This window comes from Anabrus simplex, chromosome 9 (assembly GCF_040414725.1).
Source record: "Anabrus simplex isolate iqAnaSimp1 chromosome 9, ASM4041472v1, whole genome shotgun sequence".
NCBI lineage: Eukaryota > Metazoa > Arthropoda > Insecta > Orthoptera > Tettigoniidae > Anabrus > Anabrus simplex.
The window spans coordinates 22044183-22056396 of NC_090273.1; the positions used below are offsets into that span (position 1 = coordinate 22044183).

A 12214-nucleotide genomic window follows, 5' to 3' on the forward strand; every position below is an offset into this window, starting at 1 on the left:
TAAGACAAATATGGTAGCCTACATCTTCTAGAAACTGATAGTGAAATGAATGGATGAACCTGGTTTTTGAAGAGTGTGGTTGCGTAAGTAATGTTTAAAATGTTTCATTCATAACCTAAATTTTAATTTTGTTGTATAATTCTGACTTTTTTTTATGAACGAGTTTATCCCTGTAGGTCAGTAATATAACAGTTATCACTTGAGTGGAGATACCGTATACACGCGAATAATCTGCACATCCAAATTTTAGGGGAGGTATTCTTTAAAAAAATATACTGGTAGCTTTCATTTGTGTTCCATTTAGAAGAAACGAATCCTGCATGAAATATCAATTTGTTTTAAAGTAACGTCTCATAATCTCCAGACGCCTTTGTAGTATCAAGCAGGATTCTACTATAAAATAAAATGGGTAACGTAGGAGTTATATTTCAAAATGAAAATCCACAGGCTGTTTTCAGTCTTTCGACTGGGTCAGGGATTGACTGAATGAAGCCCCCGTCTAGCGGCGAGGATAGGAAATGTGCCGGGTGCCGCACTCTGTCGCACCCCTCTGGGGCAATGATAAATGACTGACAGATGAAATGAAAAGTTAATGGAGAGTGTTGCTGGAATGAAAGATGGCAGGGAAAACTGGAGTGCCCGGAGAAAAACCTGTCCCGCCTCCGCTTTGTACAGTACAAATCTTGCATGGCGTGACCAGGATTTGGTTGCGTAGTTTGAGTCATGTACCTGTCAGCTTGCATTTGGAAGATAGTGTGTTTGAAGTCCACTGTTGATAGCCCTGAAGATGGTTTTCTACATTTTTAAATTTTCACATCAGGGAAATGCAGGAACTGTTCCTTATTTAAGGCCACATACGCTTCCTTCTCAGACCTGGCCCTTTCTATACCTTTGTTACTATATGACCTATTTGTATTGATGGGAGAAAAACAGCGAAACTCTTACTGAAGCCAATAAGGTGACTTCATTTGTCAGTCTCGCATACCAACATTTCATCGCCCCTCTCATCTATCAGTCTGAGGCTCTAGATAACTCTGTGATTGGTGCTGCATGTAAGGAGATTACCATATAAATAACATTGTGCCTATAAAAGAATAAGAGCTGTTCAGAAATTTCTAATAACAAAAATGTTGGAGAACATACGGTAATTCTGCTTTAAACATTCAGGTTTTAAAATCTGATTGTTTAATTTCCAGGAATTACCATGTGACATTACTGCAAGTTTATTATTATTCTACACGGGCTCATTGTTCTGTTTCTTTTGTACTTTTGCTGTACTCAAAGTATTATGATGGATTTTTTCAGTTATGGCAGCAGGTTTTCCGAGAAACCTTCCAACAGTACCACCGTCTCTCTGCCCGTCTCGTGAAGAGTCAGGATGGAGCGGCTGCTCTGAGACTGTGGCAGGAGTACTTACTTCATGTCCAGTCATTCCTATCTGGCTCCATACCAGAGGACTACAATAGTCTAACAGAGCATCAGCATCTCTGCGAGGTAAGATTATCGTGATGAACTTGGTAAATGTACTTGATCAGCGAGTAAGTGACCGACACAGTTTGGGTCAAGTAGCTATTAACCTGCATTCGAGAGATAGTGGGTTCGAATTCCGCTGTTGTCAGTCCCGAAGATGGTTTTCCATGTTTTCTCCATTGCCCCACCAGGCAAATGCTGGAGCTGTACCTTAATTAAGGCTTCTTTCCCACTCGTAGCTCTTTCTTATCCCATAGTCACGTGTGTCTGTCAGAGTGGCATACAGTAAATTCTAAAAATTAAAAATCTAAATCAGTACATTGCTGCATTGTCATCTGGGGAATCCACTATTCTACTAAGGCTGTGAATTCATTGGCACTGAGCGACTTTGATTGTGAAGTCAGTAGGTCATCAAGATCTCGGCAAGGTTGATAACATTCAAGGACGTTTAAATGTGACCACTCCATGTTGTTTTGGGATGTTGAACTCCTAGGAGAAAAATTCCAACACACTGGAATCTGATGGAACAATCAATTAATTAGAATAGACATTGAGAGAAAAAAAAAAAACCATTAATATTTTTTTCTCTGTAAATTACCTCTGTGCATTCTTGAATGTAGTAAAAGATCAGGCTTAATGACTTGCAAAGGAACTGTTTGCATTGGATCAGACAAACTTCAATGAAAACTTAATGGTAATAATCAGTTTGCCATAAAATCAAGGATAGTATTATAATTAATTGCTGAAAAATAGCTTGGTGACTCTGAGCAGTTAGCTAATGTCACCTTGTGTATGCACTGTGCAAATTCACCAATAGTTGTGTTTTGAAGCAACATAAAAACACTCGACCAAAAATGAGATTTTGACAACAGCAATACAATTTCACACTCTACAAACCTATTTTACTTACATGTTCAGTATATGATGAATATAGTAATATTATGATTTGATACTTCTGTATTGCTTATGGGAGCTAAAATATTATGTAGGATGAAATCTGGACCATCTGTTTATAAATGTGGATGATATGAACTTTTACTAGCATAAGTGAAGAGACTGATGTATTCCTGTTCATAATCATTCTTTTGTGATAACCTATGTAATGTCAGGTGTGCAGCAAGGATCTGATGTTTTAATTCCTCATCCTCATCATCATCATCGTTGACCAACTCCAGTTTCCCAGGTGTGGTATATGAGCCCCTTCCATTATGTTCTGTCCATGAACCATTCTTCGTTCACAATCCGCTCCCAATCCTGACCTCTCTCCTCTACATCCTTCTTCACTAAGTCTGTCCATTTTTCTCTAGGTCTGCCCACTGGTCTCTTTCCCCTGATTTCTCTTTCATACTCCTTTCTTGCAGACCTGTTGGCACTCATTCTTTTCACATGACCAAACCACTTCAGTCTTGCCTTTTGGATCTTCTGGAGTAAGGAGTCTTCCAGTCCTATGTCTTCTCTGACTTTTTCATTCCTGATTTTATCCCTCCTGGTCTTCTGGATCATTGTGCGTAAGAACTTCATTTCTGCTGCTTGGAGTTTCGAGTTGTCCTTTCTTGTTAATGTAGCGGTTTCCAGGCTGTGTGTGAAGATAGGGGTGTAGTATGATTTATACAGTGTCATCTTGGTTTTGAGTGGTACTTGTTTATCCCATAGTAGCTGTCTTACTTGGAGGTAAAAATGTATTGCTTTGCTGATTCGACTATTTACTTCATATTTAGCTAAGTTATCCTTGGACATTATACTACCCAAGTACTTAAATTCTGTGACACTGTCCAGCTTAGTGCCATTTAGCAGTGATTTCTGGCTGATTGCCAACTTTCTGTACCTTCAACACCACCACTTCTTTGCAGGTATGAAATGGAGTGTACAAATGCAGACGTGCATGTTTAATCCATATCTCTCAAACTCCTGACTCCACCCCTGCAGTCTCTCTTCTACAACTTTCTCTGAGTTACCCCAAATTACTACATCATCTGCAAATGCAAAAGCTTTTAAGTCTTGTTGCCCCTTTTCTTTTAGCACCATTAATATGCTATAATTCCTCATCCTATCAAGCTTTATTGCAATTGGTCTGCTGCAATCCAAACTGTTAGATATCTTGGCAGGTTTAGAGTACTGGCCTTCCAAGTCCAAATTGGCGACTTCAATCTCAGCTCAGTGTAGCATGTGAAAGAGCTCCTGCAGGACAAATTTCTAGCACCAAAGCATTTCCATATACCTTAAAGGTTTTTAGTAGGACATAAAATGAATAACTATTGCTAGATACTGTTAAAGGTATAGTAATTTTGTCCATTAGCTTCAGTATGTTAGTATGAATTGAAAAGTTCCTTGTAATTAGAAGAAACTTACTGGATCTTCTTGTTTATCCTGCAGTGAATATAGTTTATTTTCATCAAACTTCTTGTTTAATTTTTGGTCATTTATCGCTCAACAAGCTATGGCTAAAAAGAGACCACAAAAATTTGGCAGACTTCTTTGCAGGTATGAAATGGAGTGTACAAATGCAGACATGCATACATTTGCACTCTTATTCTGATCTCCCTGTGATATATTTGAGTACCTTCAAATACCACCAAACTGAGTCACGATCGAACCTGCCAACTTGGGCTTGGAAGGCAAGTGTTCTTCCATCTCAGCCACTGAACCCAGCTAAACAATACCAAGCCAGCTGATAGTATTCAAACATCTCAACAAACACTTCAGTCATGTAGTTTATCACTGAAGTAATCAATTTTAGTACCCAAGTGTTTCCATTTCTTTATCAGTATAAAATTAGGAAATTATTTCAACCCCCCTCCCCCCCATCACCCCCCCCCCCACCTTCCCTCCGCCACCAGTGAACGGATGCTGAAATGTTTGTTATTGTGTTGTTAGGTCCACCAGAACCTCCTTACCAGCCAGCAGTCTGTACTTCTGTCCAAGAGCGATGCCAACGAAGGGCGGCTGGGTGGCGGCCTGGTCGAGTTGTCGGTGGTGGAGCAGTTCAACTCGCTCACCAATTTGCACAATGAGACTCTGGCCCGCATTATGGAACGGCACAGCGAGGTGCGGGATAGGCTTGCTGCATGGGACCGTTACCGCAAGGATCAGGCTCGCCTGCTTGGCTGGTTACGAGACAGAGAACGAGAGCGCTCTCATCTTCAGTTGCGATACATACACTTGCGGCGAGTGCCTAAAGTACAACTGTGCATTCAGGTAGGTTTAACACCACCTTGTCAAGCTTGTAAATGTATTCAGCAATTTGGTATCAAGAAAAAATATATTCTTATCATTCAGTTATCAAATCCTTCAGTCCTTCATTCCACTCCAGGTATAACAAAATTAAACAGTTGAACATCTAGGAATGGTAGAAGATACCAAAGAAAAAAAATCATTTTATTAAATAACCATAGGTCAGAAATTGGTAAGTAGGGTACTGTTTGATGTGTTAAACAGTACCCTGGAGTACGTTTCAATTGAATTGTAATCCTTTATATAAACTGTTCAAAAGTGTGGCCTTCTGCTGTAATACAAGCTCGTTCTCCTAACCTCAACCCCACATGTTGGAGGGGCACTCAAAGAGTCTGGTGTATATGACTTTAATTGAATCACAGAAAGAGCTTGTTTAGGTGCTTGCAACGCCTTACTCTGTACAGCACATGCCTGGAGTCTTCGATGTGAAATGAAAAGTCATGTTGCTGCGGTTCACGAGGTTCCATTGGTGTGATCAAAATATCAACAATTTTGTAAAACTACAAGCAAGCTTGTTTTTTTTTCTTCTTTGAATTTGTACGACTAGCAATGGCAGCATATAAATTATAAACAGAAAAGTTTTCCACCTATTCAATACATAGTTATATTTACAATGCATGTATTTACATTACATGGGACTAGTTTCAACCCTACTCTGGGTCATCATCAGTCATATCTAAACAATACACAATATTTTGACGAAATCCTAAAACATGTTTCTAAGCAGTAAGAACATTATGAATATATAATTAACACTATGATGTGTGGTTGAATTAGGCGAAGTGCTATGGTGTTCAAAATGTTGCAAATGAAAGTGAAATATTAACGAGTGACGTAGGTGAGCAGTATATAATACAAGTACACCAAACACGTTAAAAAGTTAAGGCAATGGCAGATCGTTGCAGAACTTGCATTGCAGCAGGAGTCTGCACTTTACAGGTATTGTAAAGGAGTTTGTATACTGAATTTTGTTATACCTTGCAGAAGATGCTCACACAGCGATGATAATTTGTTTCAGAAGTGATTCTAAATGCAAACTGCTCAAGCTGAACATGTAGAGAAATAAAGTAAATGCAGCTTTTTGGGGTTGACTCATTTCTATTGATTTCATTGTTCTGTGGTTTAACCCTTACCCCTCGAATTAAAGTTCTCTGTGTTGTCTCTACTACTCTTATTTTAAATGTGAATTTTTATCTTATATGACCTGTATTCATTTTTCACGGGTTTGGAGGCAGCATTTGCTTTTAAATTATGTATTTAGGCTATACACGTTTTAAGCAAGCTATACTGGAGCAAATAAAAGCAATATGTGCAATTTAAGATGAATTATTTTGCATTTTTAAAATTATTATTATTATTATTATTATTATTATTATTATTATTATTATTATTATTACTACTATCGTTATCGCATACCGATTGGTTTCGTTAATAATTTCACTGAACAAATTATCAGCAAAAAGCAATTGAAAAACTCTGTTCAGTCTCTGGTTTCATACCTCACGGTAGTTTGTAGGCTAAACGGCGATTTCTTGAAATCGGTATCAGTTGATTTATAATTGTGCCAGCCGTCAGCATCAGGCACGTGTTGGGTTACGGTACACAAGCCAAACATCGCCAGCTCACTTTTAGGGTACAAGGAAGGTGAAGAGGTGCGAAAATATTGTGTTTTTGTTTGTTACCCGACATATACAACACTGAACAGTAAACTATATATGACTAGAAGAGCACATGGCGTCCATGTTTGTTGTGTGCGTTAGTGGACAGCTGGCGGCTACACTGCCCTCTAAATAATAGATTATTGACAGACTGTCAAATAATATCTGGATTCTACAAAGTTCCACGCTGAACCAAAAGATGGCAGTACAGTTTAGCATCGTTTATTTTGTTGGCTAAGAAACGGCAAACGAGCAGTGGGCGATACAATGTCATGTCAGGTCTCGCCCGACATGCGACTGGAACGGGAATGTCATAATGTCGGGCCTCACCCGACAGATGAGTTGTAAGGGTTAAGAGTGTTACTGTTAAACCTGTCTGATATAGACTACAATAAACTGTCCCTTCATAGTTTTTGTTCAGATTTCAACAAATAGTCTGGGCTTTTGTTAACTATTTTGTTCATTAGTCTGAAGGACAGCAATTACAAGAGCATGAGTAGTTAAAATACAAGTAACTGCTAGTTGAACTTAGTGTAAAGCTTTTCTGTATTTTTCTGTCATGGATTTTCTGAAATACAAAGCTCAACCATGGTACTACAAAGAATGTTGTTTAAAATCTGATGTTCTAAACATTAGTAGGATGACATGTTTAGTGAAGAAGGAGAATACCTTCTTTGTGCTGTGTTGGTGGAATTATCACTGTGGCTCCATTCATAACCGACTATGTGGATCTTTATGATCTGTCTTGATATCTCATTCTAACTTGATGATAAAACTGACCTCGTGACATGCTTCATGAAGCAACTCGGGCTAATAACTAATTTTTACATTTAGAAACTTCTATTTGATTCTTAATTTTAATATTTATCTCATAATCCATCTTTTTTCTTTTAAAGTTTACTAGATGCAGTAAATCTCAGGTTTTCTTTCAATGTGATTGGAGGCTAAAAAATTAATTTAAAGCATAGTACATTACTGGTGGAGTTTGATTAAAAGAAAAAAACGTGTGTAGTGAGAAGAAATTAGTTGATTATTTTCTTCCTGTACAGCATGTTCTTGCCTGATGTATAACTGCTTTAATCTGTTTCCCTAACATGTTTAATTATTATACAGTAAATATAGAAAAACAATCTTGCATATTTTTAAAGAAACGTTCACTCCATCAAACTTTCATTCACTTATTGATCTGATATTGGCATTGTTTTTAAAAGTTTGTTTTCCTTGGTGTTATTTCAGACTCTGTTGGACAAGGTTCCAATAGGGGAGGCTCAAGCAGAGGAACTCCGGGACCAGCAGGACAAGCTGCTCCGCTTCTGTGATGATGCTTTGGCCACATCCATTCGAATGGAACATGCTGCCATTTCTCAACGTATTTCAAATCTGAAGGCGGGACTTGAAACATGGAAAGATTTCTTGGATCGCATTGGGTCTTTGCAGCAGACCTACGACAGTCGTGTGACCAGCATTCAGACGGTATTCCAGGACGTTCGAGGAGTGATCAGAGATTCAGATGTGCCCATGTCTCACACTGGAATGCAGAATAGGCTAGAAAATCTTAGGGTGAGTCTCATAGCATTTACATTGGTATTGGTAGTGTTCATATCGTTCATATCAGTTGTAAGATTGTCATAGGAATTGGACTGGTTATCAGTAGTGGCGATTGGCAGTTAAAAGTGGGGGGTGGGGTGGGGGCAAAAAATATATAGACAACAAAAAGTACCCTGGTTTATGGGATATAGCGGGCAGAAGGGGTGGGGGTATATGCATCAAAACTGAAAAAATTGATAAGTTATTGATGCTCTCTGAGCAAATTTCCACAGAGAGGTAAAGGTTGACAGTTTACCAAGTAAAGTGCGGTAATAATAGATTTTTTTGAAATTTTCATTCAATACTATACAATAAAACTCTCACCAAAGGAACAATATTACAAATATATTACAATTGAATAGAAGTAAGGTGTGATAATACAGTTAAAATTCATTTAGTATTTGACTACACACTAACAGACACTAAAGAGACTGCCAGACTGACGAATGCGCATGGCAAGCAGGTGAATCACATCTCAGTGTCCACCTTCTCATCCCCAACTCCAAAATTATTTTCTGAATACATTCCTGTATGCAATCTTCAGTTCTAACTAGAGACCACTTGCTCACAACCTGATGTACATCTACCAATTTAGAAGTCGGACTACAACTTCCTGCTAGTAAGCTTGCTTGGAATATGTATCGTAATAAAATATATTGAAAAGGTTGTCTTTTAATATGTTTATCTTCTGTCTGAATAATTTTGAAAAGGTCCTTATTACCTATTTATTTGTACGTAGTTGTTGCGGTCACGACTCCAGGAATTGACGAGCGATCTCGAGGCTGTGGGAGTGACTGTAGAGCAGCTCAAGGAGTGTGTTAGTCCAATGGACATGAAGACGTTGAACCAAAGGGTGTGGTTGCTGTGGCAGACACAAGATGAATTAAGCCATCAACTCTCTCTGCGTTGCCATGAGATAGAAGAGAAGCTCAACATGTACACTCTCTTTGAGGCTAGGTAAGATTTCAGTTTCTAATAAGATAAAATATCTTGGGGATTTTTCTGTAGAATACTATAATTCTGTGAAAGTATTAGTTAATATCAATGGTATAAAATTACTTGAAAGGGAACAAACAAATGAGAAATCAAATCAAATATAGAAAGCCAGGAATGAAGATAGGAGCATGTTATAAACACAATTGTAACGCAGTAGCGGAAGAGGGAGCAACAGAAAAGAAAGGCAAAACAATGAACACCACCATGTGTCATTCTTCACATAAATGGACTCTCTCCTCATCAGTTCCAATTCTTGCAATCTGCTTATTCTTGGGCCCTCATTTCTTCTTCTTATCTTCATCATGGGAGCAGGCATCCTCACCAATTAAGGTGGAGGAGGGTGGGAGGGGAAACATTCCTCACTGTCCTAACACTGTGTTGCTACTTCTGTATGTCTGTATTTCAGTTTATTATTATGAAGTATAGAGAAAAAGTTTGTTGGTGGAGGATAATTTCAGAGAACACTCAACCGATTTCAGTAATTCTTTCACCATTAGAATGGTTATTGCTGGCCTGAGTAGCTTGGATGGCAGTGTGTTGGCCTTCTGAGCCCAACTTGGCAGGTTCGATCCTGGCTCGATCTGGTGGTATTTGAAGGTGCACAAGTACGTCAACCTCGTGTTGGTAGATTTACTGGCATGTAAAAGAACTCCTGCGGGACAAAATTCTGACTTCTCGGCATCTCCAAAAACGGTCAAAAAAGTACTTAGTGGGACATAAAAAATAACATTATTATTAGAAAGCTTATTTCTTCTGGATGATTTTAGATTACATATTTTTATACTAGATGATAAAAATTAAAATAATGGGCAAACTGTCAGTCATGTCAGAGAAGGAGCATGCATGCAGGATTTAGAAAATTACATTTTTTAGAGACTTGTTCCCATGAATGTTTCTCCCTAACGTGTCTGATAAAAACCGAAATAATGGGTGAACTGTTAGTCATATCGAAAAAGAGCACACAAGCAGGATTAGAGTTAGGATTTAAAAAATATTCATGAGCATTTTTCCTGCCATAATGAACATTTTGCCTGTGCTTCAGCATGTTAAAGGAATATTTTGCACCTACTGTCTGGAGAGTTTGCATCGAGCATGGTACAACTGGGCGGATTAGGGTGAAAATTGTTGTTGGCATCCATTAGTGGTGCAAGTCCAACAGTCGTAATACTTTTCCACTCTACAAGAGAAATTTTACCTACGGTGTCCGAATCCAATTTCGGATTTTGATTTAAGTAAGCAGATCTATGAGTACTGTTACTTAAAACAGAATTAGTGCCAAATTTAGTATCTAATATGCAGAAAAAAATGTCCTTTGAAATTTCCATGCATTTGAAGACACTAATCTTACATATATTTTATGAAAATCATCAAAGATTGGAAGCCAGGCAGGAGAATAGGAACACATTCAAGGAATAGCATAGTGACAGGTTAGTGTGACCTAATCGAGCAACAAAAAAGGACAGAAAAGTCATTTTCAGTGTAGAGGTGTACCTTCGAGTGTACTAACCATTTCTGGTGATCGGCATTTCTTGTGCAGATATGTAACATGAAGTTTCTTTCTTCCGTATTTCTGGAAGGCTTTGTAAAACTACTAATTTTGCTTCTTATAACTTGTAACCTTGAAAATTTAAAGAAAATCTGAAATTAAGCAGTTAGTAATTTAAACTGCACAGCAAGATGTATTATGTTAGACATATTGTTCAACACAAATATCTTCTTCCATTTGTGTAGAATAGTTTATCAACATATGATTTACCATTAGACACTGATTTTTCTGCCATCTCATTCCAATATTGCTTCCATTGCCTCTTTGTTTCCAATTTTTTGTCTAGACTACTTGTTTTGATCAACTGTTTTGTCTTGCAATTGTGATTAAAGGGAACAATTTTTTTCTGTGTGACAGGCGAGGACGCTTCCTGGTATGGGTGAGCGACGTAGAAAGTCGTTTGGATCGGGCTATCGAAGGTGATCCTCAAGAGGTTCTACGCCGTCTGGAGACAGAGTTAAGTGCTGAAGTCTCCCTCAAGAGTCGTGAAGCAGACTGGCTGCTGGAAGCTGGCAAGGAATTGGCTGCGGCATGCGATACAGAGGTAGAGCAAGAGCGGCGGGCTGAACTTGAACGGCAGACAGCAGAGGTACGACAGCACTGGGAGAGACTAAAAGGACTGAGTATAGCCAGAGCCAACAAGTTACAGGATATCCTCCAGGTAACTAAAACCTTTTAATGTTCATAGAAATATCCCATTCCTCAAATTTTAACCAAACTACTAATTTGTTATGATAAACTTCTTGTTTAGAATACAAAAAGTAACCAGTGTGTCGTACAAGATTGGGATTTTCCTTGATTTAAAATAATTCTTAATTGTCTAAATTTTAAGCTTCTGCTAAATAACATAAATGTAATACCCTTTAAAATCATATACACCACAATTACAACAATCATTAGCAGCCAAATTCTCCAAATCTGGAGGAGGTTAGATCCTTTGGAATGATTAATACAAAAATGCATTCACTATCTAGTTTGTAGCTAGAAATGGTATCAAAAGAGATATTCCATTGACAACGTTTTTCATTTTTCAGAATATGGCTCAGCTTGAACAGCGGTTAGCTGAGCTTAAGGTGTGGCTGCACCAAGTGGAGACTCAACTTGCCACTCCTCTAGTGTTTGAATCATGTAACAAAGATGCTTTTGATGAAAAGTTAAATCAGCATGAGGTAAGGTATATTTATGCCAAATTTTAATTTTAATTAACAGTTCTTAGTAATCATAGCTGTAATATAAAGCTAGTGTAATTTAGCATGGACTTTTGTATGAAATTTTGAAGATCAGAATTTGCTTTTATAAATCCTTTTCCTAAACTCTACTCATGCTATTCCCAGGAGCTGCAGAAGACCATTGAGATGCAGAGTAGTAATGTGGGTGAGGTCTTAAATCTGTACGAACTGTTGCTGAGCAACAGTGAGCTTAGCAAGACGTCTGTCAACACAGAATCCATCACCATTGCCACTGAGGCTCTTGAAAGGAGGTTAGTACAATTAGTGCAAACTATTTTGCGTCATAGTCCACCATTTATAAAGATGTAACAAATATCAGCTATGAAAAAACTTTTGAACATGAAATATCTTCGGAGGCATGGCTTATTAACCAACCTGCATACCACACAAAGCATTTTTGTTACAATGAACATTTCATTGTCTTAAAATGCACTAATGAGAAGGAAATATTCCTAGTCAGAAAATATTTTAAATTTTTGTAAAATTTAAATTAATTT

At 38.0% G+C, this 12214-nt stretch overlaps 1 protein-coding gene across 2 annotated transcripts in view; it reads left to right on the forward strand.

Annotated features, from left to right (window-relative positions):
• The window catches only part of LOC136881123 (muscle-specific protein 300 kDa), a 169078-nt gene that overhangs the window by 121408 nt on the left and 35456 nt on the right, over positions 1–12214 (forward strand). For both annotated transcript variants that reach the window (XM_067153770.2, XM_067153771.2), the window contains exons 14-20: positions 1306–1494; positions 4345–4665; positions 7596–7919; positions 8686–8903; positions 10846–11149; positions 11523–11657; positions 11823–11968. In XM_067153770.2, the coding sequence (XP_067009871.2) occupies positions 1306–1494; positions 4345–4665; positions 7596–7919; positions 8686–8903; positions 10846–11149; positions 11523–11657; positions 11823–11968 (1637 nt within the window). The remainder of the gene's footprint in view (positions 1–1305; positions 1495–4344; positions 4666–7595; positions 7920–8685; positions 8904–10845; positions 11150–11522; positions 11658–11822; positions 11969–12214) is intronic.